This window comes from Castor canadensis, chromosome 11, assembly GCF_047511655.1.
Source record: "Castor canadensis chromosome 11, mCasCan1.hap1v2, whole genome shotgun sequence".
Classification (NCBI taxonomy): Eukaryota; Metazoa; Chordata; class Mammalia; order Rodentia; family Castoridae; genus Castor; species Castor canadensis.
This window is the reverse complement of record NC_133396.1, coordinates 131199490-131225945: the sequence shown is the minus strand read 5'-3', so window position 1 is coordinate 131225945 and position 26456 is coordinate 131199490. Positions and strand designations below refer to the sequence as shown.

At 39.9% G+C, this 26456-nt stretch overlaps 1 protein-coding gene and 1 pseudogene across 1 annotated transcript in view; both read right to left on the bottom strand.

Moving 5' to 3' along the window:
• Window positions 1-15953, bottom strand: part of Kif14 (kinesin family member 14) — a 66541-nt gene extending 50588 nt beyond the window's left edge. Inside the window, 10 exon segments of the mRNA XM_074048686.1 lie at window positions 468-640; window positions 2316-2431; window positions 2864-2980; window positions 3827-3934; window positions 4401-4431; window positions 5283-5335; window positions 6200-6298; window positions 10869-10956; window positions 12183-12437; window positions 14839-15953. Of these exon segments, the coding sequence (XP_073904787.1) occupies window positions 468-640; window positions 2316-2431; window positions 2864-2980; window positions 3827-3934; window positions 4401-4431; window positions 5283-5335; window positions 6200-6298; window positions 10869-10956; window positions 12183-12437; window positions 14839-15953 (2155 nt within the window).
• Window positions 15954-20671: 4718 nt separating this feature from the next.
• LOC109702735 (peptidyl-prolyl cis-trans isomerase A pseudogene) lies at window positions 20672-21039 on the bottom strand (annotated as a pseudogene).
• Between the last annotated feature and the right edge of the window lie 5417 nt (window positions 21040-26456).

The following is a 26456-nucleotide window of genomic DNA, read 5'->3' as shown; positions in this document are numbered from 1 at the left end:
AAGAGATACAGAGGAAGCAGTCTTTAGCATAAATGAAAATAGCCTATGCTAGAAACTCAAGCTCAAACAGCTTTGGGTCAATAAACTAACAAAATACAGAATAAATAGAACAACAATGAAGGAAAGGTCATAAGAGAAATTTAAAAAATCAATACTTTTTTGTTACTCTACTATACACATCTCCAATTAAGTCTGTAAATTGTTTTTCTACACTTCCTGCTTCTCCTTTGCCCCACTCTATTTTCTACAGCCTTTTCCTGATTGTTTCCCCTTACAGCTTATTCTCCATCTCACTGCCCTGTAACCAGTCTTTCCCCATCACAGAAGGATTGAGAACTGGAATCTGTTATAAATAGGTAAGGGAAAAAAATCCTTGATTTTCTTAAAGCTGCTTATTTTAAGACTGAACTAATATGTGAGTCTAAATTGTGGCAAAATAATTTTTAAATCTTGAGAAAAATAATCACCTCTAATTAGCTTAGCATTCACATCTTCATTTACTTTGGCAATGTTGACTATCAGACGAGCCTGGTTAGCATATCTAAGTGTGCTTAATGTTTCTTCTATGTTGCTGGCCGCAGGACTGATGGTAGCAATCATTGCAGTTTTTGAATTTCCACCCAGACTTTCTTTTAATAGCCTTCAAGGGGAAAAAGTCATAATTAGACTTTATTTCTACAACAACCTCATAACAGTAATTATCTAGAAAGCACAAAACAAATAGGCCATGTAATACTGTATTATACTCTTCACTCAAAATACCATTTAAAATGTTTTTGGTATTTGTAGCCATTTTTAGATCTCATAAGCACTTTATTTTCTCTTACTTGCTAAATTGTTTCTGTGCAGAGGCTTATGAAAAATGGCTAGCCATCAAATATTTAGTAAGATACCTCTTCCCTTACCAGACTGTGAGCTACTTTAGGAAAGGGACTATGTATCTTGGACATCTCAACAAATGTTGAAAGTGATGAGAGAACATATAAACAAAAATTCTGTATTATACTATGTGCAAAAGTTTTATTTTGGAGGGGGAAAAAAGAGTAAGAGACTTGAAAATACATCTTTTATTACTGCAGAATGAATTTCACTATTCCTAACTTTCCCAAGGCAAAAAATAGGCTTTCCATTACAGGATTCAAGGTGGTAAGAACATCATAACTAATCGATCAAGAGGTGGACCACATTCATAGAGAAGTGGTCCCAGCCAGCACTGTATACTGCTGCTCTTTGACATGAGCTGAGCTACTTCTAGATAAACCCATCATAAGTTAAAAATATCATGTTAAAATGTATTTCATACATCTAACCTAGCAAACACCACAAGTGAGCAGCATGGCGCACTGTGGAGTAGGGGTGTGCACCTCGTGCTCAGGCAACTGACTGGAGCTTAGCTCCAAGCTCCTGTCCAGCATGTGAGTGTACCTCACATGCACTAGCATATCACTAATCCAGAAGAAGGTCAAAAGTCAAACCTCACAGTCTGGTTTCTGCTGAGCACACATTGCTTTCACACCATCACAGAGTAGAAAAATCGTAAGTCAGGCCATTATAAATTGGGGACCACCAATCTGTAATTAATGCATCTCAGAACTGAATATTAAATGTGTACATATGTAATTTTAATGTGATGTACTAGAAATAAAACATTCACTAATGAAAACAGCACATATATGCTCACCATTATGTGGTAGGCAAACAAAATAATTGAATGTCACCTTATACATATATGCATGCATGTTAGACACTAATAACAATTAGATATAAGAATATTTATGCTTGTATAAGAATAGTTGTTCACACTCATGTAGTACATGCTATGTATTAAGACTTTCATAGCAATTAATTATTTCTCACTATTACCCTAAAAGATAGATATTGCTATGATTCTTGTTTTATAGAAGAGGAAATAAGCTAGATCATTAAGTGATTTGCCCAAAGTTGTATAGCTTATAAGATGTAAACCTGAGATTCAAATCTAGGGAATTTGGCTCTAGAATTCATATTACTAAGCACATCTATCTCAAAGTTGTATGAAGTCAGCCTATCATTCTTTTCCTCTTACTATTCACTACATTTTATAATAATTTTTTTGAGGCAGGACAGTACTGATTGAACACAGAGCCTCAACCTTGGTAGACAAGTACTCTACCACTTGAGATATACCCCCAGCCCTAGTTAATATAATTTGTTGTACTTTAAGATATTTGCAGGCTAGTGGAGTGGCTCAAGTAGTAGAGTGCCTGCCTAGCAAGCAAGGCTGAGTTCAATCCCAGTACCACCACAAAAATCCCAAAATCCCAAAAGATACTTGCCACGTAAGAACAGATTCACGATATGGAATAAAAACCCTCCTTTGGTTTGCTTGTTCCGAGAGTGCAGATATAACCTTTCCCAAAGTTAGCAATGACTTGTTAATGCTCACGCCTTCCTGTACATAATATTAAAAAAAAATTTCCTATTCAGAAAATTTATTTAACTATATATATATACATATATATATATTCATATAATACTACATATTTTCCCACAAACTATCACTTTTTTATAACTCAAAATGTATTAATTCTCTTGAGAATAACCCAAAACAACCAGAAATAACCCAACCAATACAATCTATAAACTGCAGATATTACATATATATGCATTTATATATGTTTTGGCTTTTGTTGCTGTTGCTGTTGCTGTTGTTAAGAATATTCACTCTGTATTCCTAAAAATAATGCCCTCATTAAAATGAGAAGAGCAAAACAGGCAGTGGTCATCGCAGCTCCTTGAGAGACTGAGGCAGGAGGATTGCTCACACCGAGTTTAAGGCCAGCCTGGGCAACACAGTGAGACAGAAAGAGAGGAATCCATTCACCTTCAGCCGATCTCCACTCGTGTGGGTTGCAGAGCAGCGCTCGCTGCCAGCCAGGTCTACCAGGCTTATGCGGCTTGTTACTCTGTGATCATGTTCTTCCCCTTCCACAACCTCTGTCTAAAGAAAATGACATTACAATAGCTTAAGTTCTTCTTATGACTTGCTGTCAATATACATCTTTAAAGGGAAACATACAAGACAAATAACTCATTTATTTTTAAAACTATCCCTTCTTTAATCTGTAATAATTTATAATACATAAATATCCACACTTCATTGAGTAATGGATTATGTCAAAATAAAAGAAATAACTTTAAAGGGATTAAAATCCTTTACTATTCAGTTATAACTATAAGCAAACAACTATAAATAGAGATAAAGGTTAATTCACAAAAATATTTATCCCAGCATTATAATAGCAAGACATTTATAATCAATATAAATGTCTAACAATAGAGAAAAAACTGAGGAACGGTAAGTTAATGGAACATTATATAGCTTTTAGAAAGTATCTCTGCAAAGAATTTTAATAGCATAGAATCATTAAAATATTTTGTGAATTTGTTTAAATGTGACTATAAAACAGCTGAAAGATTATATACCAAAACATTTACAGGGGTTTGAATAGTAGAACCTATGAATGAACTTTTAAAAATCTTTACTAATTTTCCAAATACTCTAGTTAGCATATATTATTGATAATATATTATCATATATTGATATTATCAATGATATAATAATAGATTAATAATCATCATTATTTATTCTTTAAAAATTACAAATAACAAACTATTGTATACACCAAAAGTCATTCAAGTTTATTGTGCAATTTCCTGAAATTCATTTATAGTTGCATAGTTATATGGTATACTTTCACCTTTTGATTTATAGAAAAAAATAAGAAAAACATGAAAAAAATGTATTTACTATCTTCCCTATGAAAATAAACAACAACGAAAATACCTTGGTCTGGGTCATGACCAGGGTCAGCACAGAATGAGACCGGGAACTTTTATCATTCATGCCGGTAGCAGCAGTTGCTCTTTGTTTATTTCCCAATTCCAGCCAACTCTAGTAAGAAAGCAAGAAGGCTGATCAGATGAGCAGAGTGTAACTTGTTGGAAAAAAAAATAAGGAACAATGTTGAGAAAGCACAGTATAACATATACACATGTGTAATTAGCTTATAAAATAAAATAAAGGGTTCTTTTAGTAATTTTTATTCCCATTGCTTTTTTTTGTCACAGAAACCTAAATTAGGAAATAATACCATTAAGAAGCTATTTCTAAAGTTCTAAGGTGACACAATATTCAATATTTACTTTTAATTCAGAAGAGCAAATTTTTATATTAGCATATATTAACCATACAAAGAGGTTTCATTGAAGCAATTGTTTGATTAAAGCTTAACAAACAAAAGCGGTTCATAATATATTAAACTTTTGCTCCTGTAAATAGCAATTGAAAACTAGTCTTAGAAATATTTATGATTATGCTCTGTATAATAAAAAAGAAGACAAAATACAACCAATCTTACCTGGATATCAGAGTAAGAACTGACAACATTCCTATTTTTTAAGAAATAAAGAGACAAAATCAATTTTACTGATGATTTTATTCATACCTTCATAAATCAATAATCTTTCAGTACATAATTACTCCCTGAAGATCACAATGGACTAATGCAGAAGCATCATCATACTTACTCTCGCTGACTCTTTCATTTCCCCAATTCTTAAAGGGCAAGAAATAAGATAATATTTTCGACTTATCAAAAGTATGATTTAAAAATAATCAAGCACCATAGCATCTTAATAGTCTAGTATTCAAATATAAATCATGTCCTTCAAAGATATATTTTAACACATACATATATGCATAGGTACATCTATGTGTGGACACAGGTGTATAGGTCCAATAAAATTCCAGATTTATTAAGTAAAGCCAACTTTATACTGGATCATTTTCCTTTCCCTTGAGAAAAGCATTTGGGGTGCTGAAAAAGAAAGTAAATGACTCTTGGCATATATAAAATTCTTAACTCATCTTAGCAGTATCTTCCCTTTTCAGCTTAAATATGTATAAAAAGCAGATTGAGAGGGAGGGTTGAACTTAGTGGGGGAAGAGACAGAGCAAAAAAGGAGAAAGATAAAATATTTATTTCACACTCAATTTAATCGATACTCTATGTCTCGCACTTTACAACTGCTGTGAGAGATACACACAAATATAAACAAGGAACCAACATCCTGCTGGAAAGAGAGGGCAGGTTTGATTGGCTAACATTAAGGGTAGAAGACTAGATGGTTATGTGGGGTTTCAAAGCTGGGGAGGCCAATAAGAAAACAGTAAGGACTACGGGAGAACACATTCACTCTACTTGTTTTCTTCCCCTGCTCTTGCTTAGCCAAACACTTACATTGACAGCGCCTCAACATATGGTCCAGAAATAGGATGCTCCCTTACTCTCAGCTGGAAGAAGCAAATATCAGCATCTTTAAGAGTCTAACAAATATTCCTTTTAAAATACAGTTTTAAATGATCATTTTTCTATCCTATAAGGCACTAAGAAACTGCTTCACCACCAAAATTATGTACAGTTGCACAACATGCAACAATACGTTGTACAGATGTCTCACTAAATTTTTTTTAATTCTTAAGTTAAATCCTACTATTTATATGCTTTTAACTCTCTCTAAAACATTCACTAAATCTCAGACATTTAAATTTTTCTTCACTTTTACATTTACATTTTAAATTTTGTGACCAGAGATATTAAAACACATAGAAGTCATAAAAGCAAATGTCATTTTGTTTAAGTGTCTTGATACTGTCAATGGTAAACTGTATGACCTTGAATAAAGACAGTGACTTTAGAGTTTCATTTCTTGTGCTAACAAGGTCCACTGCAAAATTAAAACTTTTCAATTCTAACAGCAGTTTTTTAAAAAGTTAAAATCTATTTCAGCTTTTGATATCTACAACATATCAAATAAACAATTCAACTGAAATACATATTGCATAATAAAAATATAAATTTTTTTAAAACTTTTGCTGTTTTTTGGCTTACAGACCATTAGGAATTTCATGTTTGACTTGGATGGTCCAACAAATACTTTAACTTTTATACAACACTTGATCAAAAGTACTTGATAAATGCGGTCAAATCTCAACTCATTTACTTTCCACTGGTGACAATATTCATCTTACTTTCTAAATAACAATGTAGTCAGATTATGACATGAAAGCATTTCAGTAAAAATTTGAGCCATAGTAACCACAGAACTCACAGATGCATTTACAAAAGCAAATAATAATAAATTGTTTAAGTCTTACTGGTTGTTTTCTCTGCCCATTTTCACCTTTACAAACCAGAAGGTCATGAATTTTTTCATTGTATACTTCAAAGAAGCTCATTTCAAGGTGGCAGCTGACCTAACAGGAATAGAGACAAAGATTCAACCTATTTTAAAACTCTTTGATTATTTTGTAAATCATATACCTGATATGGGTCTCACTTCCAGAATATAAAAAATACTCTTACAACTCAGCACAAAAAAGCAATCAACCCAATTAAAAAATAGGCAAAGGAACTTGAATAGTTTCTCAAAAAAAGATATAAATGGCAAACAAGCCCAAGAAAAGAAAAGATGCATAACAAAATGGCATGCCAGCAGGGATGTATACACCAGAACCACAATGAGAAACCACTTCACACTCACAGGATGGCTATAACAAGAAAATAATACATTAATAATAAATGAAAACAACAAGTGTTGATGAGGATGTGGAGAAATTGGGACTCTCCCGTCAGTGCTGGTAGAAATATAAAATGGTGCAGCCACTGTGGAAAATAGATGGCCATTCCTCAAAAGCCTGAACACAGATTTACTATATGATCCAGCAATTCTACTCTTATACATGCAAAAAATTGAGAATATCAAACAGAAATTTGTACCCCAATGTTCACAGCAACACTATTCACAAAAAGGTGGAAGTAGCCTTTATATATTATGTATTTTATATCTCATACAAAATGTGGTATATTCATACAATGGAATATTATTATATCATATTAAAGCGTATTTCTCCAGTCACTGAAGTGAGCATTATGGAGCTCGTGGTTGGATCAATCAACCCATATGTGATCTCCCTTACCACATTCAGATTATCCTCACTGAAAAGGGACAAATTGTTCCTAAGCCAGAAGAGGAGGCTGCACAGAAGAAAAAGATGTCCCAGAAGAAACTGAAGAAGCAAGAACTTATGGCACAGGAATAAGATAAATGCAAATAAAAAAATTATTTTAAAAAGTAGTGAGCCAGGCAAGGTGGCTCAAGTTTGTAATCCCAGCTACTTGGAAGGTGGAGTTCTAGAGGATCAGGGTTCAAGGTCAGCCCAGGCAAAATATTAGGGAAACTTCATCTCAACCAATAGCTGAGTGATGGCACACACCTGTCATCCTTGTTACAAGGGAAGCATAACTGGGCAAAAAACACGAGACCCTATCCAAAAATAAGTAACGCATAAAGGGTTGGGAGCATAGCTCAAGTGGTATAGTGCCTGTGTAACAAGCATAAGGTCCTGAGTTCAAATTCAGGATGGCCAAAAATAAATAAAAACAAATAAATAAAAGAAGTATAAGACAGGACTTGCCCATGAGGCTGCCATCTCAGAGAAATACAACATACTCTCCAACAGTTAAGACAGAGCAATGGAAAATGAAGAATCAAAATGACTATAAAATAACTAACCAGAGGGAGAAGTTAGGGTGGCCAGAGATATGAGGGAAAGAGAAAACAGGATGTAAGGCCTGAGAGATGGAATAGACTAGCCAGTAAAAGGGTAGGGCATTCTTTGAGAAAGGACAGAAGTATCTAAACTTGGTGTGTGTGCCCAGGACAAGAAAAAACCCTGTATGACAACATTTCATCTCATAAGATGTGACTGTAAATCAGTGACTCTCCTTGACTGGGGCAGAAAGCAATTATCAGACTGGGGCTGAGCTTTTCCTTTTGACTCAGAAAAAGAGGGGTAGAGTAGAGGCCAAAAAAGTGAAATTTTGCTTCCATATTGGCTTTTTTTTTTTTTTTTTTTGACATTTAGGGCAGCGTTTTCGTAGAGAAATACATCTCATCCATTGGCCCAGAAGTGAGTCAGTAGGCATCCAGTACTAACAGAACTGAAGTTTTGAGGGAGTTTCAAAGGGATTTAGGTCAGATTGACCAAATATTAATGGTAGTCCACTAGGCACAATGCTTATGGTGCCCCACAAGGTACAATGCACTGTGCTAGGAGCTAGGGGAAAATCTAGACGTTCTGGACACGGTCTTAATCATCAAAGAACTCACGATCTACTTGGAGATGTACTACAGTACCTGGATAACGCAAGGCAGAACATAGTTGGTGTCATGAGAGAGGAGAGCAGCACCTCCAGGTAGAGACTGGGTATGTGACTATAAGGTCCTTTATAAATGCTATGATATAGGTGCAGGGCTCAGGATTCAACAAACATGTATTAATGTCACTGTTATATAAAATAGCATATTATGTTATTGAGGTTCCAGAAGAACTTAGACATGAAAATACAGTGGGAAGTGAGTTGGAAAAGACATCTGGGGCCTCACCACAGAGAAACTTTTTTCATCTTCAAGGCTTCTGCTCTCATGCTGATTATGTCACCTTCTATTACCACACCCACAGCCTTCTTCCCTCTATCATTATAACCAATTCCAAAGATGACACAACTACATTTAGTTGGGCTCATTATGTACTGAGGACTAATCAAAACCTTTTATGTGGATCAACTCATTTCATCTTGCAACAAAACTATGAGAAAGGTATTATCATCCATCCTCATTTTTTATGCAGAAGCACAGATAAGGGTTAAGGGTCTAGGTCACACTTCCAGAAAAGTGAAGAAGCTTGGATTCAAACTGAAGTAATCTATCTCCAAAGTCCATGCTCTCAAACATTATACTATATTCTCAGCAATACAGACATTCCATGCCTCCCACTTCTGTGAAATCGCTCCAAAGACCTCGGCCTCTACTTTACCTCATCTATCTTTCCCTGACTTCCATTACCTTCAAATTAGTCTCCCTTTGAAATCCTGAACAGCCAATAGAGGACTGCCCCATTAAGTCCACAGCTTCCACACTCTCTAATTCCCACTAAACTTGGACTTAAATCACATCAAACCACTGAGTTTTTATTTACTCCCCTTCTTCTCTTATTTTCCACTTAATTACTGGGGTTGAGAAGGAAAGAAAGCAGGGGAAGGGCAGAGAATCCACAAGGGTAAAAGAATTTATCATATATTTAATTCTGGTTTTCTTCTCATGTTCGCAATAAATGCCATCAATATCCACTCTGGTTGTCCAACCAGAAACTAATTCCTCTCTCCCTCACCCTCCATTTCCAGTAGTCACCAAGTCTTATCAGTTCTTCTTACTAAGAGCTCTCAAATGTATGCTCCCTTGTCCACCCTATTGTCACTACCTTAGCTTAGCCTCTTGTCATATCTTATCCAGCTCAAGTCCCATGGCTTCCCTTCAATCCATTCTCATATTGCAGTCAGGGTTATCTCTTATTAAAAAGAATAAATATGATTAAGGGATGGCCCTGCTTAAAAATCTTTGCATAGATTTCTAGATTTCTGGAAGCTTGTTTTATAGAGTCCTTCGTGAGCCAAGTTCTGCCCACATCTCTAGTTTTATCTCATCATCCCTCTACCCTCAAATTCCATGCTCAAAACAAAGTAAGCAGTCTGTAGATTCCCAGAGGCTCCCTACCTTCTTGCTTTCAGTTCTTCCTGTCTCCCTCCAATCTTACATCTTCTCACTTTCCTACTTGCCCTGATATGACTGTGTCCCCTCAAAGTTCATAGTTTGGAAATGTAATCTCCAAATTTATATTTTACTGCTATTTGGAAGAGAGTCCTTTGGGAGGTAATTAGGGTTAGATGAGGTCCTAAAGGTAAGGCCCCCCATGATAGGATTAGTGGCTTTAGAAGAGTAAGAGACCTGAGCTTGCACACTCCTACCATCTCATCATGTGACACCCTCTGCCATGTTATCATGCAATAAAAAAGCCCACTCCAGATGTGAGCACCTTGACATTTAACTTCCCACCTTCCAATAACTATGAGAAATACTTTTTCATTACAAATTACCCTGCCTATGGTATTTTGTTATGGCAACAGAAAAAAAGACTAAGACAATGCTGTATCGTAGTATTTACGTGACTTTGGCATTTAATTATTTGTGTCTACTGATCCATGTCTCCTTTTATATTCTCTTGACTATAGCGATTGGATCTTTTAACCCTATACCCACAAGTGTAGCAGAATACTCTCCCAATTTCCCTAACAGAAGTATAAAAGTTATAAATTACCAAATGTAATCCCCCAGTGCAGAAGAATTTCACAGTCTCTAGAAGACACTGTTAGTGAGCACACGTAAGTATGCGCGCACACACACACACACACACACACACACACACCCTGCCACATCCGGGAGATTTTCATGATCCACACTCTGAGAAAAGTTGATTTAATAGTTTACCTGACAATAGCAGATGCTCAATAAACACCTGCTGAGTGTAAGAATGACTAAGTGAAAAGGGAAGCCAGCACACTGTTCAGGTATGGGCTAGCAGAAAAAAGCATAGCTTTTAAAGTTGAATCCAGGTTCCAACTTCAGCTTCATGACTCTCTTTTCGATTCATCTTATCCAAGAATTTGCCCGCTGTCTTGCTTGATTGCGGAGACACACAGAATGAATGGCATGTAACTGCCACATAGTGAGTCACTACACACACAAAAGGTATAAAGCAAAGAAGCGTGGGGAAGACAGAAGAGATTCCACCTCTATCATTGCCAACCAGGAAGAATAGCTTCTAAATTTAGAAAGCCCTCTCACTGTTCCAAGGAGTATGATCAAGAAATGAGAATAGGTATTTCCTTAGTGGCCATGACTCTGATTTGAATTTGAACATAACATACCTCTTGGGTTTGTTTTTGGGCTACTTGAGCAAAAAGATCTTCACAAAATCTTGGAATTATTCCTGGTTCTTCACTAAATCCCATCATCCTGAAAAACATAGTATGAATAAAGAAGAAGTAAAGCAGATTAGTTTGGTGGTTTTTAAAAATTCTGTCTGGGGAAATCAGAGAGGGAGCATGGAACAAGCTAATTAAAGTTCATAGCTGATATCTAAAAATCAAGACTGGGGAGCCAAGCTGGAGGTGTGGCTCAAGCAGTAGAGTGACTACCTAGCAAGCACGAAGCCCTGAGTTAACAAATCCCAGTACAGCCAAAAAACAAACAAGACTGGGGAGCCAAATCTGCCTGAATCTAGATCTTGATTCTACCAATTATTAGCTCTGTGATCTTGATTGAACACGATACTTAACCTCACAAAACACAATTCCCTCATTTGTAGAATGGGAATATTAGAAGTATCTAAATCAGAGGGTTGTTGTGAGAGAGTATAAGCAAAGGCTTTAAGTGCTGCAATATGGTAAGATCTCAATAAAAGTTAGATTCTACTAAAATCTCAAGTATTTCCTTCTAGGACCAGAGCAACCACCTATCAGATGCCTTCCTTTTGTTGTTAATATTTTTAATTTTTCAATTGGTACACTAACTGTGCATGCTTCTGGGGCATAGTGGTACATTTCCACACCTACACACAATGTATAATGGAATTAGCACGTCTATCACCTCAGTTTGTGTTCGAAACATTCAAAGTCTTCTCTATTAGCTATTTGAAATATACAGTTATCCTACTGTCCTGGAAAATGTCCTATTTTTTTAAAAAATTTAAAATATTTTGTTACAATATTTTTGATAAAACCAGGTGAGGCAAAGTAAATTTAAGTGAAAACGGTCTACTTGATACCTAAGCGCCCGAAAATTTCTAGCCAGGTTTTTGCCCAGCATTTGACAACTGCTCACACAGATGAATATAGGAAAGAGATTAAGTTCCTAGGATCTACCCAACACCAGACAGAGACAAAATGCCTTACTGTTAATCCTCACAATAACACTTATAAGGTACTGCCCTGGTCTTCTGTTTATAAAAGAAATATAAATTATAGTAAAATGGAGCCAATGATACAAATTATCTCAGGTAGAAACTGAAACCCAGAGGTTTGGTTGCTCATCCAAGTTTGTAGAACTAGTATATAATAATGGATGAGACCTGAGTCCAGATCTGTGTGGTTTCAAAGCTATATCCTTTTTATCAACCATGCTGCTTCTCACAAAAGAAAATTTAAACATTCCTAGATAGTAGTATGTGTAATCCAACTTACGTATATGACTTTCCAGAGCCAGTCTGACCGTAAGCAAAGAGACAGGTGTTGTAGCCTTCGAAGGCTCTTTCTAGGAGTGGTGCTGCTAGAGTCTCATACACAGTTGTCTGGCTAGCATAGTGTGGATGGCATTCATCGAAAGACCAGAACGAAAGATCATAAATAAAAGTATAAACTTGTTTCATGTCAGGGTGTGCCACCGTTATTTCTTCCCCATTCACAAAGACCACCTGGGATGCTTTTTCAATCTTCTCTCTTTACAAGGAAGGACAAAGAAAAAGGTCAACTTATTGTGCATACTTACCCTACAGAACATAAGAATAGTAACACAGCTAAATGTATCATTCCTTCAAGGCAAGATGATTCGTTAGCTTTATGTAGAAAATTAAGAAACTCAGTTCAAGTCAGTTTCTGAAATCTATTCCCTAGAGTTTCAGTGCCACCACTCACAGGAAATGGAATTCCAAATTTCTTTTTATATTAAAAGGAAGTTTTGGGGTAGAAACCCATATGAAGGTGGCATAAAATGTAAATATAATGTCAACAAGCTAATGTAATAAGTTTAAATAATAAGCCTCTTTTGGTAACTAGCTGCCATTATTGTTAGTCCAAGGTCTCTCCTTCCAGTAGATTCTTCCCCTTAAAATCACAAATCTGCGCTGGAGTCATCACCCTGAGCAAACACAAGGCCCTGAGTTCAAACCCCAGAACCACCAAAAAAGAGGAAAAACCAAAACAAAATAAAATCACAAATCTGCCAAACTCAGTGGCTCACACCTATAATCCTAGCCACTTGGGAGGCAGAAATTAGAGGATCACAGTTCAAGGCCAGCTGAGGCAAATAGTTAGTGAGACCCCATCTTAACCTATAAAAAAGGCTGGGAATTGTGAAGCACAACTGTCATCCCTGTTACATGAGAAGCATAAATAGGATGATCACATACAGTCCAGGCTGGCCTGCACATAAATGCAAGACCCACTGGAAAAACAGCTAAATCAAAAAGGCCCGGAGTAGCAGGAGTGGTAGAATGCCTGCCAAGCAAATGTAAGGCCGTGAGTTCAAACCCCAGCAATACCAAAAACTTCCACATAAACCTAAGGGCTTGGCATGGTGGTATATGCTTGTAATCCCAGCACTCAGAAGGCCGAGGCAGGAGGCTGATGAGTTCCAGGGCAGCCTGGGCTAGATAGTGCATTCAAAAGCAGTTCAAGATCCTGTCTCAAAAAAAATAAAACCCCACAAATCTTCATGTTCATCCATCTTCTATCTCTGACTTAGGTGGAACACTTTCACTTACTCTAGATCTGCAGAAAAACACTGTCACTCCTTGTCTGGCCCCATATTTCAGCCCTTTCCCTACTACACTATCCCTTGCCCTAAGAACGTGCTTTAAATCAGAATTTGTCCTGCAAGCCATCTGCCTCATCAATTTGACAAGTGCCACTTCCCCCCAGCCCCACTTTCAGGGCTTGTCTGATGTGTGTGGAAATGAGGCATTTGGTGCTTTATTTACTAAGTTCTCTTCAATGTCCTCATCTGTCTTCCGTTCTGTCCCTACCAGCTTTGCTCACTCTACTGCCTCTCTTCCTTTTGTGGTTCCTGAAGCTTTTGTTAGGCTTCCTGACTTCTTAATCAACTCACCCTGGGATTTCTCCCCTGTCACTAATACAGATTCTCTGTCATTTTCACTAAAAAGACCTTCTAGCACTCATGAACTTGCCTTTAATCACTGACTCTGCAAGTTCAAACTGGAGGTTCCTTGCCCGAAGCAGGGGTCACCATATGTATGTACTTCTAACTTGCTTAGACACACAACAACATGTTAAAAATCACGAGCCTGTGAAGTTCTCACTGTTCTTCCTTAAAATAATCAGATTCCATATTCACATCTTATCATCTCTACCTTTTCAACCCTATCTCTAATCTGTGACTACCCCACCCAGATCGCCTTTGGGGAAAGACTGTTTGACATCAAAATCAAACACAATATATCACCACGCTCATCGCCACTGTGTGCCAAATGCTGCTGCTCTCCACTCTGGAGAGGGCTTGGGGAAGCCTCTTCCCAGAACATTAGGGACCTTTTTAAAGCTCCCGCCCATACATCACAGGTTTGAAAGCAGACTGCATTAGAGAATTAAATGACTCAGTTTTTATCTACAGGCTGGCAGAGTGACTCAAGTGGTAGAGTGCCCAGCAAGTGTGAGCCCCTGAGTTCAACCCTCAGTCCCACCAAAAAAAAAAAAAAAATAGTATTTAACAATATATCTAGAGGAACATATATAAAAATACAGTGATTTCAATTTTTATAACCAATAACAAAAAATAATGTACTATAACTAAACCCAGAAGCTCTCTCTACATAAAAACATTGCATGGCTGGGGGTGTGGCTCGGCTCAGTAGCAGAGCATCTGCCTAGGATTTATGAAGCCCTGAGTTCAATCCCAGCACTGCAGAGGAAAGAGAGAGGGGGAGAGAGGGAGGCTGGGAGAGATGGAGGGGGAGGAAGAGAGGAAGGGGGAAGGGAGGGAGAACAGTGCCAACAAGTTTAAAGACACATGAACACTACACTGACTCTCAAAAGGCAGAGAAGAGTTAAAGACACTTTATTACATGGTACTGGCTTAGCCTTAGATTAAAAATATGTAACATACCTTTTGCTGAAAGGCCTTACGCGTACTGCCACAGTCACTTGACTATTCTCTATTTTTAAGAGGTCTGTTTCTATAGAGGTATTGTTCTGAACTGTGGTTTTTTCTTCAGGAGGGAGTGTATTTTCTTGTGACCTTTCCCTTTTATTTGCAAGAAGTGAACTTTTTGGTCTTTGCTTATCTTGAAGGCTGGGCATCCTGTTTTTCAGTATTGATGCAGCTGGGCTTTTAAGTTGAGGCAGGCAGTGCTTTGGTGTCAATTTGTGTTCTGTGATACATTTCACAGGGGTTCTTTTTTCTAAGTTTCCAAATTTATTTGAATTTTTTACAACGTCCTTTCCAATACTTTGATGTACACTTCCTGTTCCCCACACTTGGATATCCAACTTGCTCTGAGTAGGTTTCACTGCCAAGTGTCCTGATTTAACAACTTCCGTCTGACCCTGGGAACCAATGGGTGCTCTACTGCTTGAGTACTTTAGTGAAACATTTTCTTTGGTCCCACTGAAGACAGAAAATGATTCTTTGTATTTCTCATCACCAGTGGTTTCAATGGCATTTGACTGTTCAGCTAATCTTGCAGAAGATGCAACACAAGAGTTTTTACTGTTACTTATTCCCTTTGCATTTGGCCTAGTTTCCTGTGAAGCACAATTTTCTGCTTCACTTCCCACATTCTGCATTATTTTCCACTTTTCAACAGGATCTCTTTTAACTGCTTTGCACTTTTCTACAGAATCCATTTTAGCACGACGGCGCTGTAAGGTAAGACTTGTTTCTGCTGTTTTCTCAGTGGTGTCTCCCAACTCACTACCAAGTAAAGAGTCTTTGTTCCTTGTAGCTCTTCTCTGAAGTGTCAATCTTTCTACAGGCTTCGGGGTAAGGGGCAGATCTCCTGATTTTTTACAGGCAGAAATAACATAAGTGCTATTTATGTCTCTGATTTTACTTGTAGATCCCAACAATGGATCATCATTCTCACTTTCTGATATATTTGACTTCAAATGCAGCTTAAGTTGGCCACCATGGGTGACTGCACTTAGTGATGAACTCTTCTGGGAAGGAGGAACTTCAAAGATATCACTGTTATTTCTGTTATGAGCACTGTGCACTGACATTTTGGCAGAACGTTATTTTTAAAAGAATGTTAAGAATCTAAGCCCTTCTTTAGATGTTCATTTGATTTCCAGGCATTTCATATCAGTTTCCAAAAATATCTGGTACACTACAAAAAGAAAAATTTAGATTGCACAAACTTTACAAATAGAGCGGATCTCTGACTTTGAAAGTGAATACCCAGAGGCGACGTTAGGATAAATCACAGCTTTCATCTCAGACATCACTTCTGAGCAAGTTCTGACAAATCTCTGCCCTCAGAGCTCCCAGTCACTGTCCCATTACAGTGTTACTGTACGTTTACAGTCTGTCCCATTACAGCTCAGTTACTTACTGAGTGTCCCATTACCTGCCAGCCAGGCTCTCAGATAGATAAAACCCTTGTTCTCATTTCCTTAGTATAGAAGGACTACACAGATAACCTTTGTATCAGGGCCATTGTGCCAAGTGACTGAAGAAATGTTAAACAGAGGCCCGGGGGGCTTGTGCACTTCTGTAATCCCAGCACTGGGCTGGTCAGAGGTAGAAGGATAGAAGTTAAAGGCCAGCCTGGGCTACGAAGGGAGTTTTACTCGCTTCCAAAAAAAAAAGATTAGCAAGCAGACTAGCTGCCCTTTATCAGTGAGACAACTGGAGGGGGCTGTGTAAATAAATGCCAACAGCGTGGAGGAGGCACTAAAGTTTGAAAGGAGAGAAGAGCAGTGACAGCGGAAAGACGTCACACGATGTAAACAAGTCCTTACATTTGCATGCCCGACTCTGCCTCGTAAAGTGTCACTGCCTCAAGTTACTCGGGACCTTATTGCTACTGAGGAACAAATTAATAGAAGCCCCCCCTTTTTTTACGTGAGTCTTTGAAGGTTTTACATAAACAACAGTCATCGTTCCAAAACAAAAACCGTCAGGCTATCCGCATCTCTCTTGCAGCTTGCAACTGGGTGTAGAATCCGCCTATTACAAAATGCCCTTAAAGACAAGAACAGATTCTAGAAATTTCACTCTAAAAAAAGGTTTGCTGTTCACACAAATCAGTACGGGCTGCGTGCGCGCCGAGTTTCGCCCTCAGATTTTCAAAGATCCCAACTCCAGCCTAACTTGCCGGTGGTTCCGTCAGTCCTCAGCTAGTCACAGATGGGGCGGTGACAGAGACTGTACCTCTGAACGCCAGCCGACTCGGCGACACGCGGCGGGCGCAGGCGACCCTGAAGTCCGGTTTCCCGGTGGGGACAGCAGCGCTGTCCCGCGCCCTCGCTGCGGGGACCCCTCTGTTAAGACCCGACCCGGCCCGCGTTCGGGGGACCGGAGCTAAGGCCGCCCGCCGGCGCCGCAGAGGTCGCCCGTGAAGGAAAGCACCTGCAAGCCCTCCCAGAAACGGGCGCTTCACCCTTTCGCAGCGTCCGCTCCCTCGGGACCCCCTCTGAGTCGTCCCCACGCCACTCACCAGCAGCTGCGCCAGCTCCCGGCGGTGGCCGCAATTTGAATGGGCGCCTCGCCTCCTGATTGGCTGCTGTACGTGCGCCCTGCGCCGCGCCTTCACTTCCTCCCGCCCCCCGGAAGCGCAGCTGATTGGGTTCCTGCCCTAAAGCTGAACGCAAGCCCCGCCCCGATTCGTCTCCCAGGCAACGGTTCGCGTTTGCGCTTGGGCCCTGGTAAGACCCTCGAGAAGACTAGGAACTGGGCGGGGCCGCAGCGGGCACCCCGCCAAAATGGGTTTTAAAGGAGAAGCGTGACAGTAACATTTGTAGGATCCTTAGTACAAAAGCAGCACATGCCGGGGCGCCAGTGGCTCACGCTTGTAATCCTAGCTACTCAGGAGGTAGAGCTCAGGAGGATCGAGGTTCGCAGGCAACTTGGCCAAATAGTTCACCCTATCTCAAAAATACCCATCACAAAAATGACTGGTGGCGTGGTTCAAGGTATAGGCCTTGCGTTCAAGCGCCAGTACCGAAAAAAAACAAAAACAAAAAACTATGTGCCCCCACGTTAATCATAATAAATAACACTTTTCTCGTGCTTCCCATGCAAGACGTTGAGGCAGGAAATGTGCTGAATGTCTTGCATGAATTTTTTTTTTTTTTTTTTTTAGTGTAGCCCAGGCTGGTCTCAAACTCATGACCCTCTGCCTCATCCTCTTCGCCTCGTTGATTACCAGCGTGCGCCGCCACGGCCAGCTTGCATGAATTCTAAAAGTTTAATCCTGGAAGTCTTACGAGTTAGGTTTACAAATGCGGTAATAAACGTGTGGATCGTAAAACAAGTAGCAAGTTGTGTAACTAGAAGTCCAAAGCTGAGGCCATAAGATTTAATTCAGTTTCAATAAATGTTCCTGTAATATTTTGAAGCCTGAAAAAAAAAATAGATTCCAAAAAATAACCAGCTCAATGAGGACTCTGGCCAAATACATATTCTAAAGCAACAATATTTTGATGGCAAAAAGTGTAGATAATAGAAATATATTCAATAGGCTAGAAAAGGAAACTGAAGTATCTTCAACTACATAGAAGAGTTGAAGGAACAAGTTAGTCATTCTTAAATCTAAAAATAATTCTAAAATCAAATTAAAATCCAGTTATAGGGAAAATGTCAGAAAATAAAATATACTATTTATCAGATCTATTGGAAACATATTCAGTTTAGAAGCAAAAGAAGATATGACCAAAAGCCAGGCACTGGTCGCTCACCCTATAATCCTAGCTACTTGGGAGGCTAAGATCAGGAGGATTGCAGTTCAAGGCTACCAGGGCAAACAGTTCAGGAGATCCATCTCCAAAATAACCAGAGCAAAATGGACTGGAAGTATGGCTCAAGCAGTAGGGCACCTGCTTTGGAGAATGCTCAATTCATGTACACTTGAAAACAATCAAAATAAAATGTGTCATAGCTGGAAAAGTACACTAAATCCCAGTGTTTATCACAAGCCTGGTGTACAGTGGGTGCACAATAAATATTTGTTGAGTAAATAACAAACCCTCTAGAGAGGAGTATGGTAATGGATTAGAGAAACTATAAAGATATTCATACCTTTTGACCTAATCACTGCACAACGGTGATGATTATGCTAAAATATTTTAGTAAAAACCAACAAAAAAAATCACAGGAATATTTCCTATCCACACTAGCTCCAAACTGGAAAAAGTCTAAATGCACAATCACAAGAGAACACTGAAATGTTTAAAAATGAGGAAGCCCTACCAAATTGTGTTACAATCATTGTGTCCCTTTAACCTATGCAGCAAATACAAGTTAAATAGGACCAGAAATGCCTGGTCTATAGAACAGTCACAATGTGCCCACTGTGAGCTCTAGGTGGACTCACGCCCCGGTGTCCCTGGTGACTGGCAGGCAATCTTCATAGGATCTTCACCAAATGCAAGCCACACTTCCCTCTTGTTACTCTTTTTTTTTTTTTAAATTCATTTATTCACTTGTGCATATGTTGTTTGGGCCATTTCTCCCCTCTATCCCCCACCTCCCTCTCTCCCCTCTACCTCTTGTTACTCTTTCTCTGTTATAGTTAACTCCCAATTTCATTCCAACCTCAGGATTAATACTCCACAAAATCAAGGGCTACCCTAAACCCCCTTCAGGTTCTGCAAGAGAGATTTTGATCTTTTAATTATTCCACTGAGATGTTACTCTTCTCTGCAAATTCTTTCCAAAGCTGACTAACAGAGAAAAGTCACTTCACCTCTGAGTGACTCAGGCTCCTCATCTGGAAATTGCAGACAGTAATGCGTCCTATTCTGAAGAGTCATACAAAAGATTAAACTAGATAACGTGCACAAAGTGCTTTGCACAGAACCGGGCACAGGATTAACGTCCAATAAATGCTAGCTGCTAAATTGTTTGGCCTAATGTAACTCTTCAAAGCACTGAAAAGCCTTATTCAACCCAGTGCAGAGGAACTGGGATTGTGCATTTTGGGCTCTCTGTAATCAAGGTAATGACACATTTTTGAAGAATGGGGATTATGATTTTAATCCCTAGGAGTAATCAACAGGATGAAATAGTGAGTCCTTTTGTAATGGACTCACTGGCCTCTTTTAAAAACTAGTAGAGAACAATGACATACTGCCTCTCGGAGATGCTGTAGTATCAAGCTGCTCCAGCTTGATTAAATTTTTGAGAAATGCAGATATTGTATGCTTTTTTTATTTCAAAGGGGACAAGAAAAAGGAGTCAAGCAAATGAAGATTTAACCAGTACAACCTGATACTTGTCAATTCACTTTAAGCTTCAGCCCCTATGAACCATTGGCCAGCACCCTACCTGACTTTGGGGAAGATGGCACCTTCTCCAATACCCAAAAGCAGCTGGCAGTGTCACAGGAAATGCCTTGTGATTGCAACATAGCAGCTACTTAAAAGGTCCTATATTTTCAAGTTTGACTCGTTGAAGTAATACTTCCTTTGGGAGATTAGAGTCAAAATATCTGCCTGCCACTCCAATTATTTTCTCTGATCCTTGGCTGCTTCTTTTTTTGTTATTATTTAGTTTTATTTCATAATCATAAACTCTGCAATTCAGTCATACTTGGAGGACAATAAGGAAAATATATACCCCAAATATACCCCAAAGGAAAGTATATACCCCAAATATACCCTAAAGATCACAAAGATCAGAGGTTATCATAAGCAGGTAGAGTGACAGAAGGAGTAGTCTGATGGTTACAATAAACACAAATCAAAAGAATTAGAGTTGGGGCTGGGGCTGGGGCTCACACAGTAGAGCACCTGCCTAGCAAATGTGAGGCTCTAAATTCAAGTCCCAGTACTGAGAGAGAGATGTCCTCAGCTAGCAATGGCGACCTTCTTGCTGGTCTTGCCATTCCTGAACCAAAATAATGCACAGTTTCCACAATGTCCATCCCCTTTTCACCTTCCCCAAGACTGAGAGCTCGAGGTCCAACCCGTCAGGCTTGGCAAGGCAGATGAAAACCTGAGAGCCATTTGTGTTTGATCCAGCTTTTGCAGTGGACAAGACACTAGGACCTGTATGCTTCAGAATGGCACTCTCATCAAAGTTGTCCCCAAAGATGGACTTGCTGCCAGTGTCATTGTGCCATCTGAAGTCACCACCCTGACACATAAATCCTGGAGTAATACATAATCCTGGAGTAATACATAATCCTGGAATAATACCTAAATCCTGGAATAATACAATGAAAACAAGAATCTGTACGATCCATCCTTTGTCTCCAGTGCTCAGAGCACCAAAGTTTTCTGCTGGTTTTGGAACTTTGTCTGCCAACAGTTCCAAAAGGACATAGTCCAGGGCTGGGGGTGTGGCTTAAGCAGTAGAGTGCCTGCCTAGCAAGCAGAAGGCCCTGAGTTAAAACCCCAGTCCCACTAAAAAAAGAGAGAGAGAGAGAGACCTAGGTGGGGCTTGACCATGGCTAGCAGCAGGCAGCTTCAGATGACAGTGACATTTAGAGTCTCACTATGTGCCCAGCCTGGACTCAAACTGTTAATCCTCCTGCTCCAGCCTTCTGAGTGCTGGGATTACAGGCGTCTACCACCATGCCTTTGCTTCTCTACTTGTAAAACAAGGAGTTAATACATCAGTGGACATCAGTGATTGCTAGAAAAATCAAATCAGGCAACGTATGTGAAGAAATTTATAAAGCTTGATATATTAATATAGAGAAATGTAAGTACTCATATATTTTGACTATATACAGTTAATTATCAACTATTTCTGAGAATTAAAATAGGTAATGTATATAAAAATAGATAGCATATATGATCCTTGGTAAATGGGAGCCCTTGCTAGTAGTGACAGTGGCTGCCCCAAGAGCCCTGGGGGCGGTGGGGGAAAGACTGTCTTCCTGCTCAGTGACTGGGACCCACAGCTAAATCACCCCATGCATTTTCCTGACTTTTGTTCCCATATGTTGTAACACTGCTACGGGCCCAGGCAGAGACAGAAGGAGAATAAATAAATTCATTTTTCCATTTGCATAGATAGTATGTTGTTTTCTGTCATTGCAGTGCAGCATTCAGAACAAGAGCCAAGGCTTGTTACCTATGGGTAACATTAGCACATGGCATAGCACATGAGGACTCCATAAATGGGAACTAAGTCAGAACCATTCACATCGTCACTCACCTCAGAGAACTCTACTGATACATATTTTTTCCCACCAGCTGCAAAGTTACCTTCATTTAAGTCCTTCTCTGGTTCCGGCCTCAGAAAAATATATGTTCCCTCCCACTACTTCTGTCCTGGACTCACTTTTCCATCTCCCCGGGGACCTTGCGCTAGCAAATTTTTCTTATGGACCCTCCATCTTCAGCACCTGTCTCATCTGAAAACAGAAAAGCTGTCCAGCCCCGACCTGCTCCTGTGCCAACCCACTTTCTTACTTCATGCCCAGGCGCCAATTGGGGTCCAGAGGGGTGCAAGGCACTTTGGATTCATGTGGGGGAGGCTTAGTCAGGACTGTTAGCCAGGGCAAGTGGAAGGGGTAGGAGCCACACAGAACGCAAGACTGAGTCCTAAAGAAAATACTGAGAGGTGAAGACTGTTACTGAAACCAAGAGGGAAGGGCAGGGAGAGGATGGAGGGGACACAAGGCCCTATTAACTGGGGAATGGAGCCAAGGAACGAGTGGGGAAGAGAGTTTGGGACATTTTCCACACCACTGCTGGTTGTCTGTCCAAGCACTTTCACCTTGGATGCTGACCTCCAGGTGCATGTTTGGGCCAAGGGCACGATGGAGACATGCACAGGACACTACTTTCTTTGCAGTGCTGGGGATGAAATCAGGGCCAGGCAAGCGCTCTATCACTGAGCTACACCCTCAACCCCCATTCAGGTTTCTTGCTTTCTCTGTTCCCTTATCCCTTGGTACACAGCTAGCTTCTACCTCTTCTACTCCACCATTATCCTAATTTCGAGAGGAAGAGAGCACAGTTCTAGTCCATGAGCTGCACCACTGAACAGGGTTCTGCTCCACAAAACAGTGCAGACACTCCCTCACCAAGGTCACCAACAACCTCACTGCTAGCTCTAATAAAAACTGCCCTTCAGACCGTTTGTGACCTGACCACCCTGCAGCATGAAAGCCTTCTCTGTTGCTTTCTTAGGATCCCACTCTCCTCAGCTGAGTCTCCCCCACCTCCTCCTCCTCAACCTCATCTCATTCTCCAGCGTTCTTTCCTCCAGCGACACAGGGAGCTTGGACACCAAAGAAGAACTGATTTGTGAGGCGAATGTGATAACCATTACACTACAGAAACCCACTAGAAAAACTGATTTGGAAGTAGAAATAAGTACGTTTATTTTCTGGAAAAATTAAGTCTGAACTGACATTGTAGGTATCTGGACAAATGTATTTGATGACTGGAGATCTGGCAGCCATTTTGGATTATAAGGACAAAGGCTGCACACTAGGGATAAAAGAGTAGGAACTGGAAGGTGGATCCTCATGAACTGTATCAAATCTTAGACCTACAAGTCAGAAATAGGCCTATAGATCAAATAATCCTATTTCCCGACCATTTAACTAAGTCAGAAAGAAATGTCTGGGTTTTTTAAAAAGTCATTTGTTTAGGCTTTCTGTTTGGTTTTTAGTTTTGTAGACCAATCCTAATACAACTCCTGTTACCTAGGAGATAAAATTTAACTCTATCTTGAAAGGCCCCACCATCTGGCCCTGCTCACCCCCTATTTCACCTCCTGACATGGCCTTCATCCTACCATCATGCACTTTATTCTCAGCTGTTCCAAAGCTCTTGCAGAGCTCTGAATGCACCGAATGTGTCTTTGCCTGTGCTCGGGTAGGTGTCAGGGAGCAGATGCCTGCAACCTGCTTCTACCCTTCCTGAATGGGAGCCCCTGCAAAGGTGGGCACAAGACAGTTTTTAGAAGGCCTGTGGAGCCAGGAAATTTAGGGAAAGTATGCGAACCAGGTCCTCGGGAATAGGTGGTCTAGCTCCACCCATGACCACCACAAAATGCCCCTTTTGAAATAGCATTTTCATGTGGACCCTAACTGAGGCATATGCACAGGGTCCCTGATTAGTGCCTAATAAATATGGACCACATCTCATTGCTTATTATAACAGAGAATTCACAAGTGCAGTACCTGCCAGTCTGTCAATCACCAACCAAAAGCCACTTCCAAGTACCACCCAAATCCCCCTCCCTTACTTACCTGTGTAGTGTATAAATCCCCAGCCAAACCAAGTCTCAGTGCTCTTGAGCTACAGGTGCTACTCCTAAACCATCTCTGGGAACCTGCTCTCCCCTTCATTCGGGAGTGTACTTCCTGCTTTTGCTGTCACTACTGCTTTGTAATCTGTATGTCAGGACACCAAGGACCTGAGATGACCCTGACCAGAGTCTTCTGAGAGCACCACTGGTAACTGTTATTTTTATTTATTTTTTTGCATGTTGGGGTTTGAACTCAGAGCCTTGGGCTTGCTAGACAAGCACTCTGCCACTTGACCCCCCAACTCTTTTTGCTCTTAGTTATTTTTCACGTTTGACCTTTCGCTTTTTGCACTTGCCAATGGTGATCCTCCTACCTATGCTTCCCGCCAAAGCTAGGATTACAGGTGTGCACCACCATGCCTGGCCAACAGATGAACTTGAGCAAAACCTGTCCTAGATAATCCATGCAGTAATTCTGAGAATAAAAGCAAGCATTAAAAATGAAATCTGCCAGAGGTCCACCAGAGGGAGCCAAACCAATAGGAAACGTGTAGACAGAGTTCAAAGTGAAGGCAGCACATTTGAAGACTCCTAGATTATGTAAGATTCAAAGAAAAATGATAAACTCATGCTAATTAACGGTCTCTTAGGATACAAATCTATTATGACTTAGCCCATGTCACTTTTTTTTTTTTTTGCAGTGCTGGAAATGGAACCCAGGGCTTGGCACATACTGGGCAAGCATTCTATCACTGAGCTATATCCCCAACCCTTGTTTTTTTGAGATAAAATCTTACTGTTTAGCCCAGATTAGCCTCAGATTCGAAATCCTCCTGCCTCAACTCATAACTCCATGGAGTGTGAGCTATTATTACGATTACTGTCTTACAGACGAGGAAAACTGAATTTCCAAGCAAACAACTAACTTTTCGGATACGACAACGCCTATTCAATACCGTGCCAGAATCAGAACTCAGGAAATTGAGCACGATTGCCTGTGCTCCGTATCCCCACTCTGAACAGCTGTTTTCATGAAGATATTTTCCTGGTTCTCAAATTTCTGTGACACAAGAGGTAAACTGCATGAACATAAAGATTGTTTAAAATCTGTTATTATTTTCTTATTTTCCACCTAAATTTGAATATCTGTTTGGGGCTATGGGCTGTAATAAGCTTATACTTTTTGATCTGGTGTAGTGGATGGAGTCTTTACAAACTGAGTGGCGATCACTCAATGAGACAGTCTGCAGACATTTAGCAATTACAGTAATATTAAAAGAAGCAATTATGTTCAGTAATCCTTTTTAATTTATGAATAAAAGAACTCAGGGATTAGTAACCATTATAGAATGCTCTTTTGCTGTTTGAATCATGCTCGTTTTATTCCAGAGAAGATTAGTAAGATTAAAAAAAAAAAGACTATCCACCCCAGAGCCTAGTGGGTAACCTATTTTTTACATAAAGGAAGCTCTTAGCCTCACATAAAGTTCGTGTAGGAAGAAGAATTGTTTTTAGGGGCCAAGTTTGATCTTTTATCAGGTGTCTTCTTTCCACTGTGCTCTGCCAACATGGCCCAAGGTCACTTTGACATCCTGTTGAAAATGTTGCTGAGTCCTTCCCTAGAATTGCAACTGTTTTCTGACGGTGGAGAGTAGAGAATGAAAAAGCCACTTACCTATCAACAGATATAAAAAGAGGCACCAGGGGATCTCAGGAAGGTTGTGGGATGTGTACAAACCACTCAGCTGCCCCTGAAATGGTTTGTAATCTAATCTTTTCATTGGTAAAGGTCCATCCTAATCTAGAACTTTCTAGAATGGTAGTCTTTCAGTTGTTTTTATACTCACGGTTTAGACTGCACAGTCACATAAATCCCTTTTCTCCTTTGAAAAATGGCCTAAGAGCAGTTTTGTCAAGTGATTACTTCTCTTGCGAGGCCCCATGATCTGGGTATGAAGGGGCAGCTAAGTAAGAAGCCACCTGGCCACCTGAATCAGCCTTTAAGGGGGAGAAAGGAGTGTTTCTTCAGCCCTGCGTCTTCATGAATAACTCCACACCCCTGCGCCTGCCTTTACCCGTTGATGTAAGGCTTAATTTTTTGTGTGTTTGTTTTTTTTAAAGCTCAGACCACAGTCAGTTCTCTGATTCACTCAGAAGAAAAAAAATCCATCATCAGAAAGGGTTCAGCTTTTTTTTTTTTTTTTCTCTTCAGATACAGCAGACAGAGGCCCAACAGAGGACTCAGTGTTTGTCCTCACCCAGCACAGTCTCCTGTAGCAGAGATGAACTGGGGTGGCATTTTCTGTCTGCACAGCCACTGTGTACTCAGATGGACTACTTGGGTTTCA